The 16,110-nt window shown below is 33.3% G+C and overlaps 1 protein-coding gene across 1 annotated transcript in view; it reads right to left on the reverse strand.

Annotated features, from left to right (window-relative positions):
• The window catches only part of LOC128657791 (deleted in malignant brain tumors 1 protein-like), an 84,892-nt gene that overhangs the window by 50,170 nt on the left and 18,612 nt on the right, over positions 1 to 16,110 (reverse strand). Inside the window, exons 5-13 of the mRNA XM_053712204.1 lie at positions 15,423 to 15,458; positions 11,725 to 11,763; positions 9,915 to 10,229; positions 7,385 to 7,420; positions 5,499 to 5,522; positions 4,496 to 4,531; positions 2,713 to 2,736; positions 2,325 to 2,348; positions 2,089 to 2,242 (exon numbers count right to left, since the gene is read on the reverse strand). Of these exons, the coding sequence (XP_053568179.1) occupies positions 2,089 to 2,242; positions 2,325 to 2,348; positions 2,713 to 2,736; positions 4,496 to 4,531; positions 5,499 to 5,522; positions 7,385 to 7,420; positions 9,915 to 10,229; positions 11,725 to 11,763; positions 15,423 to 15,458 (688 nt within the window). The remainder of the gene's footprint in view (positions 1 to 2,088; positions 2,243 to 2,324; positions 2,349 to 2,712; positions 2,737 to 4,495; positions 4,532 to 5,498; positions 5,523 to 7,384; positions 7,421 to 9,914; positions 10,230 to 11,724; positions 11,764 to 15,422; positions 15,459 to 16,110) is intronic.

Below are 16,110 nucleotides of genomic sequence, written 5' to 3' on the forward strand. Positions count from 1 at the left end.
AAAACCTTCAGGCTTCTGCTAGAAAGCTAAACATGAAGAGGAACTTCATCTTGCAGCATGACAACGACCCAAGGCATACATCCAAATCAACAAAGGAATGGCTTCACAAGAAGAAGATTAAAGTTTTGGAATGGCCCAGCCAGAGCCCAGACCTGAATCCGATTGAAAATCTGTGGGGTGATCTGAAGAGGGCTGTGCACAGGAGATGCCCTCGCAAACTGACAGTTTTGGAGTGTTTTTGCAAAGAAGAGTGGGCAAATCTTGCCAAGTCAAAATGTGTCATGCTGATAGACTCATACTCCAAAAGACTGAGTGCTATAATAAAATCAAAAGGTGCTTCAACAAAGTATTAGTTTAAGGGTGTGCACACTTATGCAACCATATTATTTTATTTTTATATTTTTTCTTCCTTCAACCTAAAACATTTCAGTTTATTTTTCAATTGAGTTGTACAGTTTATAGGTCACGTTAAAGGTGGGAAAAGTTCTGAAATGATTTATCTTTGTCTCATTTTTTTACATCAAAGAAACCTGACATTTTAACAGGGGTGTGTAGACTTTCTATAGCCACTGTATATGCATGCCCCAATGTAGTTATCTGAATTTGAATATTGACTATGTTAAAGTACAATACTATTCAGGCACTAAAAATTTATTTAAATTATATTACTATTATATATATGAAACCCAGATATACAGTACTTCCCAAAGGAATGATTTGTACATACAACCTATAGTTTTATTCCGTTAACTCTGAATGACTGAGAAGACTGCTGTCAGTGCAAGAACATATGGGCAAACCATTGTTTTGAGTATATTATTGTATCTGAAAAGTACATTGATTGTGTAGAAATCAAAGGGTATCTACAAGTCAATAACAGTAAGTAGTGAGATTCACAGATTTAAGTCTACTCTTTTTTACTCCGCTGTATCTGTATACAATTGGAGTACAATTACAGGGGAAACACTGGGTCTGCCTCTAAGAATTAATATTGAATATAATACAGGATCATCATTTGTACAAAAATCAGTTGTCCAGAAGGTATAAAATTATATACCCAGGCATGTAACAGTCACAAATTCAGTTAATATGTTAGACTATGCAGAGTAACTTCTGTGTATATATATATATATATATATATATATATATATATATATATATATATATATATATATATATATATATTACATTAGAATACAAAGAACCTTCTTGAAGATATACTTGGGGCTTTAAAATATGTGAGTCTATACAGGATAGAGTATATAAAACATGTATTGCTGATATAAACTGGTTATACAACCAATTATAAATACACTCACTTATGGGCGCATGAAGTACACCTATCTGTATAGAAAAGTATAATCATTGGATATGTAACCAAGCTATTGGCTCACTGCAGAATAATACTGTGCTGTTTTAGAGTTTATATATATATATATATATATATATATATATATATATATATTAAAATTAGATATGGTAAGGGCTTGACAAAAACTCCTGCCATACATATGGTTTTCAGAAACAAGCATGTGACAGATTTGTACATAACCCTGTGAAAAGTCATGCAAACATAACATAGTGAATATTCATGCTTGAAGGAATGAATATTCAAAGTTGAGCCACTGCAGAAATAGATCTTATACACTCTGTAATACAAATCAATAGTCACTACAGAAACTCTGGCATAATTGATAATACTCTAGCAGCAAGAACATACATGTAATAATATATGTATACATTTTGTATACAAATTTAAAGGGATACTTAACTCAATTTCTGTAATGATTCAGATAGAGCATGCAATTTTAAGCAACTTTCTAATTTACAACTATTATCAATTTTTCTTCGTTCTCTTGCTATCTTTATTTAAAAAGCATGAATTTAAAGCTTAAGAGCTGACCCATTTTTGGTTCAGGAACTGGGTTAAGCTTGCTTGCTGGTGGCTAAATTAGAAAGTTGCTTAAAATGGCATGCTCTATCTGAATCATTACAGAATATATTTGGGTTTAGTGGCCCTTTAACTTACATAGACAAAAACAGTTGTAGACTACTAAAATTCTGTCCTCCAATAGGAAACATACTTACTCAAAGTGCACAAAGTCAAGTATAATATAATATCCTACAGCAGTACGAATATCCCATACACAGTGTACATTAGCTGTGTAATTGTTTGGAAAGAAAGGACTGGATATTTCTCCTGAAAACTGAAGCAACAGACCCCCACATGTGGAATCTAATCCTGAAATTAATTAGGAATGAGTGTTTAAAACCTGACAAGCAAAATGCATTTGTACAAATGATAGAATAGATCATTTTCATACCTGGTGTAGAGACAGAAGGTTCATCTGAAAGAATGAAAAGCAAGTAGCATAAACATTTAGTAAATTCATCAGTTTTAGCAAAAATATAAAATAAAACAATTGATTTGCAAACATCAATGTGTTTTTATTGTTTTTAAGGAGATTATGACTATACTCAAAAATAATAATAATATAAAATGGCACCAAAGACTTAAAAGGATAAAATACCAGGCTTCAGTTAGATTTTGTTACATAATAAAAAAAAGTGCTCTTCTGTACTCTCTTGCCTATAAGAAACACTTTTGTCAACTCCTGTGTAATTTAATCCTGAAATGAATTAGGAATGAGTGTTTAAAACCTGACATGCAAACTGCATTTGTACATATGAATGAATAGATCATTTGCATACCTGGTGTAGAGAAAGAAGGTTCATCTGAAAAGAATAAAAAGCAAGTAGCATAAATATTTAGTAAAGTCATCAGTTTCAGCAAAAATATAAAATAAAACAATTGATTTGCAAACAGTAATGTGATCTTATTGTTTTATAGCAGATTGTGACTATAGGCAATAATAAAAATAATAATAATATAAAATGGCACCAAATATTTCAAACAAATATTATAACATACAAGGGACTCCATGTACTAAGCACTGAAAGCTGGAGCCCTTGATGGGCATATATGAGCCTGCTTCCTGCAATGTAAGAAGCAGCAGTCATTAGACCGCTGCCTCTTACACTCTACGCCACCTCTGAGGCGGCAAAGGGGAAATCACAGAGAACTCTCTCTCTCTGTGATTGACAGTCCATCCTCTTACGTGATTGGTCGCGTGAGAAAAGGGGCAGGGTTTACATGCTCACTTGAGTGTGTAATGAAACATACAGGATCATGTTCATCCGCTGCCCATATGTAACAAAGGCGAGCGGACAACTTTTCGAGTTGAGAAGCTTGTTAGGTCGCTGCTTAGTACATGGAGGCCTAAGTTTCAGTTAGATTTTGTAAAAAGTGCTCTTCTGTAGCACCTTTGCTTTTAATTTTCAATTCTAAAATCATGGATGCAAAATACCTGTTGTCTTTGTTGTGTAGCTCAATCCTGCAAAAACAAAAGATACCAAGGTTTGGCTTATTAGTAATTAAACCTTGATCGTATATAATGACTGAGGCACATCTCTGTAAATAATTTTTTCTTACGTCTTTTTCCCGTTCTTCAAAAATAATCTGTTTGACATAAGTGTATTCTGCATATACAATGTAGTGCTTACAAATACTTTTACAGTATTAATGGGACATGAAACCCGCACCTTTCCTATCATAATTCAGGTAAAGCAGATAATTTTAAACAACTTTAAAATTTACTTCCATTACCAAATTTGCTGTATTCTCTTGATATCTTTTGTTGAAGGAGCAACAATGCACTACTGGGAGCGGAGAGTTAGGTGAACACATTGTGTGAGCCAATGACAATGTCCAGGTACTAATCAGCAGATGACATCAAGTAGTGCATTGCTTCTTCTAAGCCTACCTAGGTATGATTTTAAACCATTAATACCAAGAAAACAAAGTAAATTAGATAAAAGAAGCTCATTGGAAAGTTGTTTTATCATGTCCCTTTAATATAACCTTGTAGGTTATGCAAAACTGGCGAATGGGATATACAGGGATTATCTATCTTTGAAAACAATAAAAATTCTGTAGTTGACTGTCTCTTTAACTGCACATGTGCAAACAGAGTTCAGGCCATGGGGTAGATTTATTAACGGTCGAGCAGACATGATGCTATAGCAAATGATGTCCGCTCGACCTCGCTAAAGGCAGACAGCATATGCTGTCGGCATTTATCATTGCACAAGCATTTCAGGTGAAATGCTTGTGCAATGCCACCTCCTGCTCACTTTGGGCCAATCGGCCACTAGCAGGGGGTGTCAATCATCCAATCAGCCGCTAGCAGGGGCTGTCAATCATCATAAATCTGTGTATTAGTTGTTGATTAATTAGCAAGGGTTCTTTTCTTCTGGGGGAAGGAAATCAGTGAAAAGAAAAAACATAAAATATTATACTTATTTGACAAAATAAAGTTGTATTATTCATTGCTAAATTCTTCTCAGATATATTGGTACATTGTTATGCAGCTTACAATTTGTGTTTAATGTCCCTTTAATTAATGCCAAATGAAAATATTATTTCATACATTACCTGGATATACATCTGTGGTGGGTCGTTGAGAAGAACCTATGCAAGAAAAAAAGTTGAATTAATAAAAATGGCATAGATACAAATATATACACACAGATTTGCATTTAGTGTATGATTGGTTCAATGTATAAATAATTTAATTTCCATTAATACAGTTTAAAGGGGTATGAAACGCAACATTTAGCCACCAATCAGCCAGGGGGGTGTTAGGGTTAGACTTAGGTTTAGGGGTTAATAACTTTATTATAGTGGTGGCGACGTTGGCGGCGGCAGATTAGGGGTTAATAGATTTAATAGGCTATGTGGGCTATGGCGGTTTAGGGGTTAATATACTTTATTAGTGATTGCGGTGGGGGATTGCGGTTGACAGGTAGATAGACATTGCGCATGCGTTAGGTGTTAGGTTTTTTTTTGCAGGCATTTTAGGGAGTTACGGTGCTCCAATACTCAGCGCAAGGCTTGCTATGGCTGCTTTTTATGGCGAGGTGAAAATGGATTAAGATTTCTCCATTTTCGCCACGTAAGTCCTTGCACTGGATATTGGATACCAAATTGCCCGTGTTTTATATGTTAGCTTATGGGAGTAAATATTGCGGGCAACGGGTGAAATATACGAGCGTAACTTCTATGTTACGTCGTATATGTGATACCAAAAAGGCGCAAAAACTGGCGCCGCCGGCTTTTGCGGGCGACGCTGCATATGTAATGGAGGGGCTGATTTGCAAACATCAATGTGTTTTTATTGTTTTTAAGGATATTATGACTATACTCAAAAATAATAATAATATAAAATGGCACCAAAGACTTAAAAGGATAAAATACCAGGCTTCAGTTAGATTTTGTTACATAATAAAAAAAAGTGCTCTTTTGTACTCTCTTGCCTATAAGAAACACTTTTGTCAACTCCTGTGTAATTTAATCCTGAAATGAATTAGGAATGAGTGTTTAAAACCTGACATGCAAACTGCATTTGTACATATGAATGAATAGATCATTTGCATACCTGGTGTAGAGACAGAAGGTTCATCTGAAAAGAATAAAAAGCAAGTAGCATAAATATTTAGTAAAGTCATCAGTTTCAGCAAAAATATAAAATAAAACAATTGATTTGCAAACAGTAATGTGCTCTTATTGTTTTATAGCAGATTGTGACTATAGGCAATAATAATAATAATAATAATATAAAATGGCACCAAATATTTAAAACAAATATTATAACATACAAGGGACTCCATGTACTAAGCACTGAAAGCTGGAGCCCTTGATGGGCATATATGAGCCTGCTTCCTGCAATGTAAGAAGCAGCAGTCATTAGACCGCTGCCTCTTATACTCTACGCCACCTCTGAGGCGGCAAAGGGGAAATCACAGAGAACTCTCTCTCTCTGTGATTGACAGTCCATTCTCTTACGCGATTGGTCACGCAAGAAAAGGGGCGGGGTTGCTCACTTGAGTGTGTAATGAAACATACAGGATCCTGTAGCACTTTTGCTTTTAATTTTCAATTCTAAAATCATGGATGCAAAATACCTGTTGTCTTTGTTGTGTAGCTCAATCCTGCAAAAACAAAAGATACCATTTTGAAGCGTTTATACATAAGGTTTGGCTTATTAGGAATTAAACCTTGATCATATATAATGACTGAGGCCCATATCTGTAAATCATTTTTCTCACGTCTTTTTCCTGTTCTTCAAAAATAATCTGTTTGAAGTGTATTCTGCATATACAATGTATTGCTTACAAATACTTTAACAGTATTAATGGGATATGAAACCTGCACTTTTCCTATCATAATTCAGTTAAAGCAGATAATTTTAAACAACTTTAAAATTTACTTCCATTACCAAATTTGCTGTATTCTCTTGATATCCTTTGTTGAAGAAGCAACAATGCACTACTGGGAGCTGAGAGTTAGGTGAACACATTGGGTGAGCCAATGACAATGTGCAGGTACCAATCAGCAGATAACACCAAGTAGTGCATTGCTGCTTCTGAGCCTACCTAGGTATGCTTTTAAACCATTAATACCAGGTGAACAAAGTAAATTAGATAATAGAAGCTCATTGGAAAGTTGTTTTATATTAAACGCTCTATCATATCCCTTTAATATAACCTTGTTGGTTATGCAAAACTGATGAATGGGATATACGGGGATTATCTATCTTTTTAAACAATAACAATTCTGTAGTTGACTGTCTCTTTAACTGCACATGTGCAAACAGAGTTCAGGCCATGGGGTAGATTTATTAAAAATCGAGTGGACATGATCCGCTGTAACAAATCATGTCCGCTCAACCCCGCTAAATGCTGACAGCATACGCTTTCGGCATTTATCATTGTGCAATGATAAATGCCGAAAGCGTATGCTGTCAGCATTTAGCGAGGTTGAGCGGACATGATTTGCTACAGCGGATCATGCACAAGCATTTCTAGTGAAATGCTTGTGCAATGCCGCCCACTGCTCCCTCACGGCCAATTGGACGCTAGCAGGGGGCTTCAATCATCCCGATCGTATCGGGTTGATTTCAGTCCACCATCTAAAAGGTGGCTGAGAAGTTAAGGAACAGCAGTCTCATGGCCGCTGCTTCTTAACTTCCATTTCAGGCGAGCCGGAAACGAGGGGTGTAGAAAGCAGCATCGGCTGCTTAATAAATCTACCCCCATATCTGCGTATTAGTTTGCACTTAGTTAGCAAGGGTGCTTTTCTTCTGGGGGAAGGAAATCAGTGAAAAGAAAAAACATAAAATATTATGCTTATTTGACAAAATAAAGTTGTATTATTCATTGCTAAATTCTTCTCAGATATATTGGTACATTGTTATGCAGCTTACAATTTGTGTTTAATGTCCCTTTTATTAATGCCAAATGAAAATATTATTTCTAACATCACCTGGATTTACATCTGTGGTGGGTCGTTGAGAAGAACCTATGCAAAAAAAAAAAAGTTAAATTAATAAAAATGACAGATACAAATATATAAACACACAGATTTGCATTCAGTGTATACTTGGTTTATTCATATAAATCAAATCCATGTAATCAATCATTGCTATATTTCCATTAATACAGTTTAAAGGGATATGAAACCCAACCTTTAGCCACCAATCAGCAAGTGCTACCCATGTTTTGAACCAAAAATGGGCCGGCTCCTAAACGTACATTCCTGCTTTTTCAAATAAAGATTGGAAAGTTGCTTGAAATTACATGCTCTATCTAAATCATGAAAAACAAATTGGGTTTCACTATTGCCAAATTAAAATATTATTTCAAATATTACCTGGATATACATCTGTGGAGGGTCGTTGAGAAGAATCTATGAAAACAAAAAAAGTTTTATTTAATTGCAGGGGTTAAACACACTTATATACAATAGTAGCATTTTAAATGCTCTAAAATATTAGAGAATTTTCTTTTTGCACTTTTATATCTTTCAAAAAGTAATAATATAGACACACACCTACTCCCACATTATATGTAGTTTTTATTTTAAAAGTTTGTTTATTTAACTTGAGTTGGTTATTTTGTGAATATATACTATAATAAAAAACTAATTAAATATACATAAAGGAGCAGCAAAGTAAAAAAATAATATTGCATGATTCAGATAAAGCATAGATTTTAACCTCTTAACAATAGCTGATGTAGCCGATGTAGCCGATGTACCTTGTACGTTGGCTGTTGTTTTTTAACTAAGGGATTAAGTAGCTTGGGTCTCAGCACCAGTGGTAAGAACTCGCTATAGCCAAACACCCCTGGATTGAGGCAGGCGGTAATAGCACAATCACCAGCATAAAAACAACCTTAATGACACCTGAATGTACAGGGTACGTCATTACAGGGTTAAAGAACTTCCCATTTTCTTCTATTATTAAATTTGATTTGTTCTATTGTTTTCCTTTGTAGAAGTGTAAACCATGGTAGTCTCATAAATAAAAAATGCCCTTTTAGGACCTTGCTTAACAATAGATACCAAAAAATAAATGCACATTTGATAATAGAAGTAAATTGAAAAGTTGTTTAAAATTGTATGATCTGTTTAATTATAAAAGTTTAATGTTTACTTTACTGTCCCTTTAACTCCTTGTGCTAATTAGACTTAGATCTATCATAGTCCATCATACCGCATAACATAGATCTATGTCGGACCTTCAGCAAGCAGTCTTGGTTATCAATAACTTACTCTTCTTGGGCTACAGGCATCTGCCCTTATATGGTAACAGAGCACGATCAGTACTCTGTTATCATATGAAGGCAGATTACCTGATCATTACGGACAGTGACACTGTCTGTAACTATCTCCATTTTTGCCCATGGGAGGTTTGGGAGGGATGGAGGAGGGTGGGTGGCACAGCAGTGGAGAGCTGAGGGAGTGGTGAGACCCTATGCTACAGAAAATGCTGTAATAAAGGACATTTCTTGAAGACTATTTGGTGCTGTGGATCATTCATTTTATTATATGTTTGTAGTTGATGGTCGCCATATTACCCTACATGCAGCTTACCTAATAAGGATCATTTTTCTGTTGCTGGTCTAACTTTGGACTGTGTGGATGGGATAGGGAGAGAAGGGACACTACAGTACAGAAAAATGGGGAATCAGGGTGGGAGGGACCCTACAGAAGTGATTTCAGGGAGAGGGGAGGTGGGGGACTGCTACGCTAAAGAAAAGAATTGTAAACTTAGTAAAACAATAAGAAATACAAATAAATCTATAAACTGGGTACTGCCAGTACCTAAGATGGCAGACACCATATTAATAAATACAATTAATATTTAAAAGAAATGTCAGATGTGCTTTTAATCCCTGCATTAAAATACTTTTACCCTTACCAGTTAACCAATTAACCCCTACATTGCCGGGAATTTTAGAAGTTTGGTGCGCAGTTGCAATTAGCAGCCTTCTAATTGACAAAAACTATTTGTAAAGCCATGCATGTCTGCAATTTCTAAATAGAAGGGACACCAGAGAACCTTTAACAACCAAGTTGTGTGTAAATAATTTCAGTGAGAAATCCGAAAGTTTGCAAAAAAGTTAAGAATTGTTTTAAAAACAGTGGCATGAAATAAAAAAAACAAGGCTCTATTTCTGTAAAGGGATAGCAAAAAATGATAAAAATTCTATAGTATTTTGGGCAAGTTTTTTTTAAAAAAAAATCTCTGTAGTGAAGGATTTAGTATATTTTAATATTTTGAAGCACAATTTTGTAGTTTTGATAAACTCCCATATTGTATGATTGATAAACAAAAGAAATATGCTATTGTATGAAGCATTTAATAAAAAGACCTTATATATTGTACTTTTGAAGAATAAGAACGGTAATTGTTTTAATTACCACTTAAAAGCATTGTGAATTTAAGATGTATGCTAATTATATTAATTTAAATGTAGTAAATAAATACTGTTTTCTCAGAATTACTTACATGAGCAGATGACCCCAGCATCCTCATGATGACGACAATTATGAACTCCCCAGCCTCTATGAGGACACTGCCAAAGGTATTGTTCATATCCACTACACTGTAAATCATCTAAGAGAATTTGTCCAGAGCCTTGTCCAAAATATGCATTTTGTAAAGCAGAAACAGCAGTTCCGCAATTAAGTTGTCTGCAAACAACAGAAGCATCTGAGAGGTGCCAGAGGTCATCACACACTGTACCCCAGGAACCATTGTAGTATATTTCCACACGCCCTGCACAATAGTCCCAACCACCAACAAGGCGTATTGGATATACTTCTAAAACAGATATTAAGGGAAAGAAAATATATTTTTATCACAACAAAGATCTAAATAGAAGTATAAATAACTAAATCAAATTGAAGGTATGATGTTGTATTGAGTGTAAACATGATATGAGTTCTTAATAGCATTTTGTTACATGGCTTGTTTTAATATTATTTAATATCTGTTGTTAGTAATTATGTGTAGTTAAAAAAACTTTGCAGTATACTTTAATTGTTTATTTTGTCCCCTTTTCTTATCATTTAACTTCTAAATTACACTGAATTTCTTTAAAGTAATGGATGCTGCCATAATTGAACTTGTTTTCTATCTTTCCTGCTTAGGACAATTAGGGACAGATAAAAAACAGGAGGAACCTAGTATTTTTAAAGAGACAGTATACACCAATTTTCATATAACTGCATGTAATAGACACTATTATAAAGAAGAATATGCACAGATACTGATATAAAAATCCAGTATAAAACATTTTAAATTCTTATTTAGAAGCTCTCAGTTTAGCACTGTTGATGGTGTTAGGCTGGAACACCCATTGAAAGAGGCTAAGAAAGCAGAAAGAGCAGACACTCCCCCCTCACTCCTCCCCTGCATATTAAAAAAAAACTTAAACAAACAGGAGCAAGCAGGAATCTGTAGACCTCAGTCTATATCTGATACTTTGGGGCTTGGTTAGGAATCTGAAAATCAGCATAATGTTATTAAAAAATAAGCAAAATTATACATTGTTACAAAACCACTCTCAGATAGGCTATATAAATGGATCATCTACAAAACATTTATGCAAACAAAAATATATTGTACAAAGTTTTCATGCAGCCTTGTTTGTACATTATTTGTATTGCTGTTCTAATACCTGTCATTAATTGGCCTCAGCAAGAGAGATAAATAAGGGGAAACTTGTTTGAACGTCATCTACTACTTTTTAAAAACTAAAGTAATTCATATAAACAAAACCTTTACAAAAATCTACTCTTATATATTTAATATTTAAATAACTAATATTGTAAAATACATCTACCTATTATTTCAAGGGTAATATTTGTTTTGAATTCATGTCTAGCATGTATTTACTCTTGTATATCCCTTAAAACCTAGTTAGCCTCAAACCTAAAATTTGGTGCAAGAAATTAGCTTTTAGTGTTTGAATTGGAAGAGTTTACAAAGCCAGAAGACAATGGCAACTAATTTATTACTCAGTAAAAATAGAAAGTAGAAAAAGAATGACTGTGGTATAAAAATAAATTATCTTTAAAGTATCATTATGCCTTAAAGATATATGGCATTGCATAGGTTAATGATAAAAAATGAGTTGTAGCACATATCATAATGGGACACTTTGAAATAAATATCTCTCTTCAAACATTTTATGACAATTTTTTAAAATACCAATAAATATAATGATATGCTATCAAAGTAGTAAAGTTATATATAAAAGACCATATTTTATATTCATTTATCACAGTATTTATAAAGCATATTCATGATTTACCTGGATGTGTTGTATAATCAGCATGATTTGATGTTGTTTCTGGAAAGCAAAAAAAAAAAAGAAAAAGTCACCATTTACATACATGTATATATGTACTTATCATGATTTAGTCATGCTTATACTAGCAACCATAAATCTAATTTTGCTGCTAGACAATTTTTTCAGTGGCAGATTTTATTTTTTTCAAAGTTTTTTTTTGTTTGTGTGAATTTACTAAATCCATTAATATTATTTCCATTATTTAGTTAATGTTATTTTATTGCAATTTTGTACTTTTTTTCCCATAAAATGTTGGAAATTAATGGGTTTAGTTATCAATTATTATGTCATGTGCTTAACTGTCATTTTTTTTTCTACTTTAAAAATGTTTATACCTTAATTGTCCTGTAGACTATTGTTATTTCATGCTAGACTTCAAGCAAAATTTTAGTCTCATTCATTTGTAATTTTATATAGTTTTATGCAGGGCCGGTGCTACAATAGAGGCAGACTAGGCGCTCACCTTAGGGCGCCTCTGAAGGGGGATGGTGCAAATTTAGTGCATGATATAATTTTTTTTTTATGTATCTTTTTTTTTTTTGCCGCCTAACTTTTATTTTTTGCTGCCTAACTTGTGCTTCATATTAAAGGCTTTATGTGGAAGCATCTGGATGAAAATCTCACTGCACAGCCCCTGTGCTCTCTGCAAACCTTCATTAAAGTACTGACAATCCTGCAACTTTTAAAATACTATAAAACATTAGTGAACTATCTTCTCCTGCACAATGCCTGACGAGCGATCCCCATCAGGCACTCATCGTCATTATACAGGGCAGCATGTTCTGTTTTTTAGGTTATGAACCTTCATCATCATTATTCCGTGTGGCATATACTGTATATTATCAGAGCAGAATGTTGTATTTATTAGTGTATAAATGTACATTTTCATCACTGTACATTTTCATCACTATACAAATATAAAGCTAGAAAGGACCTTGGATAAAAGTACATAGCAACCTATTAGCAAAAAATCCATTCCCCAAAAAAGGACATTAGATTGTATGCAAGTTTCAAGTTAACCCCTTTTAAAGCATATCAACAAAGAAATCCTACAGCAACACTTATTTAAAATCTACTGTTGTTTGTGAATCTTGTCATTAACCTCTTAAGGACATGTGACGGAATTTTTCCGTCATAAAACAATTGAACAAACTGAAAGCTGTGTCCTTAAAGGGTTAAGTTTGCATGTGTTGGTAAACACAGGTGTGCAGACATTATTGATAAATTTGAAATTAATTCCTAATATTCAGCATGCAGCAACATTTTAAAAATACACAAATATTTTAAAATACATTAGAGTTCTCATCTATTTCAAATTATGTTGGTAAACATCTTAAAGGGAAATGCATACATCTCTAGTTTTCAATAAAAGATAGCAAGGGAATGAAGACAACATTTATAATAGAAGTAAATTAGAAAGTTGTTTAAATTTGCATGAAAGACACTTTTTGGGTTTCATATCCCTTTAATCACAATAGGAAGAATCTCCCTGGGGTTAATACGTAGTGAGAATTTTATCCTATAAAAAGACAAAAAAAAAAAGAGGGTGATTTCCCTGTGTAACTCATGCAGTCATCCAGTACTGGGTCCAAATCCTCTTTGAAAAACACTGGTATAAAGAATGAAACAATATTTTATGCTGGGATTGATCAGAATCGTGTAGAAAAACTTTTCAAAAGATTTATCTACAAAAGTCCCATTAGACTATAATGGTGACTTTCTGTTGAAAAACACTAGATATGTTTTTCTACATGATTGTTATTGTGTATAAAATTTGGGAACCAAACTATTCCTCTTTTCTCTTCCCTCCCTCCTGGTGAAGATGGCTGATTTTGTACAAAGAGAGAATTTGGCCAAGTATTCCTGGGATAAAATTATCTGTGATTAGTTTATTTAGCAGTGTTACACAAATTGGGGAGGGGGGTGGTAGCTTATTGGTTCCTAATAAATTCTTTGGAAATAATGGAGACCCTTTATAGTGTTTATTTCACTTAACTTAGTTGTAATGGTTTAGTGGTTGTACCATAGAATTATATTTAGTACTAAATTAAAAAATATATTAAGTATTAAAATTAAAACTCAGGATCAATTAAATAAACACCAATCAACAGCTAGCTCCCAGTAGTGCATTGCTACTTCTGGGCATACTTAGGTTTCCTTTTAAACAATTAATACCAAGAGAACAAAGTAAATTAGAAAATAGAAGCTAATTGGAGAGTTGTTTTATATTAAACGCTCTATCTGGACTACAAACTATTTTGGGGGGGGGTTCATGTCCATTTAATATAACAGTATATATTATGTAAAACTGGTGAATGGGTTATAAGGGGATTATCTATATTTTTAAACAATAAACATTCTGGAGTTGGCTGTCTGTTTAAAGGGACATTAAAGTCAAAATTAAACTTCCAAGATTCAGATAGAGCATGCAATTTAAAGCAACTTTCTAATTTATTCCTATTATCAATTTTTGTTCCTTCTCTTGGCATCTTTATTTGAAAATCAGGAATGAAAGCTTTAGAGCCGGCCCATTTTTGGTTCAGAACCTGGGTTGCACTTGCTTATTGGTGGCTAAATGTAGCCACCAATCAGCAAGCGCTAGCCAGGGTGCTGAACCAAAAAGGGACGGCTCCTTAGCATACATTCCTACTTTTTCAAATAAAGATACCAAGAGAATGAAGAAAAATTGATAATAGGAGTAAATTAGAAAGTTGCTTAAAATTGCATGCTCTATTTGAATCCTGAAAGAAAAAAGTTTGGTTTACTATCCCTTTAACTGCACATGTGCAAAAGGAGTTCAGGCCCTATCTGTGTATTAGTTTGTGATTAGTTAGAAGGGGTTCTTTTCTTCTAGAGGACAATGAAATCAGTGAAAAGAAAAAAACACATTAAAGGGACACTGTACCCAAAAATTTTCTTTCATGATTCAGATAGAGCATGCAATTTTAAACAACTTTCTAATTTACTCCTATTATCAATTTTTCTTCATTCTCTTGGTATCTTTATTTGAAAAGCAATAATTTATGTTTAGATGCCAGCCCATTTTTGGTGAACAACCTGGGTTGTCCTTGCTGATTGGACAGCACCAATAAACAAGTGCTGTCCATGGTTCTGAACCACAAATTGGCTGGCTCCTTAGCTTAGATGCCTTCTTTTTCAAATAAAGAAAGCAAGAGAACGAATAAAAATTGATAATAGGAGTAAATTTGAAAGTTGCTTAAAACTGCGTGCTCTATATGAATCACAAAAGAAAAAATTTGGGTTCAGTGTCCCTTTAAGTAATATACTCATTTGAGAAAATAAATTTGCAATATTCATTGCAAAATTCTTCTCAGATATAAAGGTACATTGTTATGCAGCTTACAATTTGTGTTTAATGTCCCTTTAACTATTGCCAAATGAAAATATTATTTCATACATCACCTGTATATACATCTGTGGCGGGTTGTTCAGAAGAACCTATGCAAAAAAAAATAAAAAATGTTTTAATAAAAATGATATAGATACAAATAAACACACAGATTTGCATTCAGTGTATAATTTTTCAGTATACAGTATAACTGGTATATTCATATAAATCAAATCCATGCTAAATGTTGCTAAATTTCCATTAATACAGTTGAACTATTGCCAAATGTAAATATTATTTCATACATTACCTGAATATTCATCTGTGGTGGTTTGTTCAGAAGAAACTATGCAAAAAAAAAAAAAAATGTATAAAAATGACATAGATACAAATATACACACACACACACACAGATTTGCATTCAGTGTATAATTGGTTTATTCATCTAAATCAAATCCATACAAAAAATGTTGCTAAATTTCCATTAATACAATTTAACTATTGCCAAATGAAAATAGTATTTCATACATTACCTGGATATACTGCTGTGGATTGTTCAGAAGAAGCTATGAAAACAAAAAAGTTTTATTTAGTTGCAGGGGTTACACACACTTGTATACAAACAATAGTATAATTTTAAAATGCTCTTAAATATTAGAGAATCTTCTTTTTTCATTTTTATATCTTTTAAAAGTAATAATAATCTTATTTACACTCCTACTCACACATTATATGTGTTTTTTTTATTTTAGAAGATTATTTATTTAACTTGAGTTGGCTATTTTGTGAATATAAACTATAATTAAAAAAAAATAATAATAATTGTACATAAAGGAGCAGCCAGGTAATCTGATGCAATCTGTTAGATGTATATGTTGCTAAAGTTGTTTCATTTAATGTATTGCTTGGAAGTGGTTGAATTATCAAGATATACTTTTAATGCACTGCTATGTATTTCACATATAGATACAAATAAACACACAGATTTGCATTCAGTG

Source organism: Bombina bombina, chromosome 4 (assembly GCF_027579735.1).
Source record: "Bombina bombina isolate aBomBom1 chromosome 4, aBomBom1.pri, whole genome shotgun sequence".
Lineage (NCBI taxonomy): Eukaryota > Metazoa > Chordata > Amphibia > Anura > Bombinatoridae > Bombina > Bombina bombina.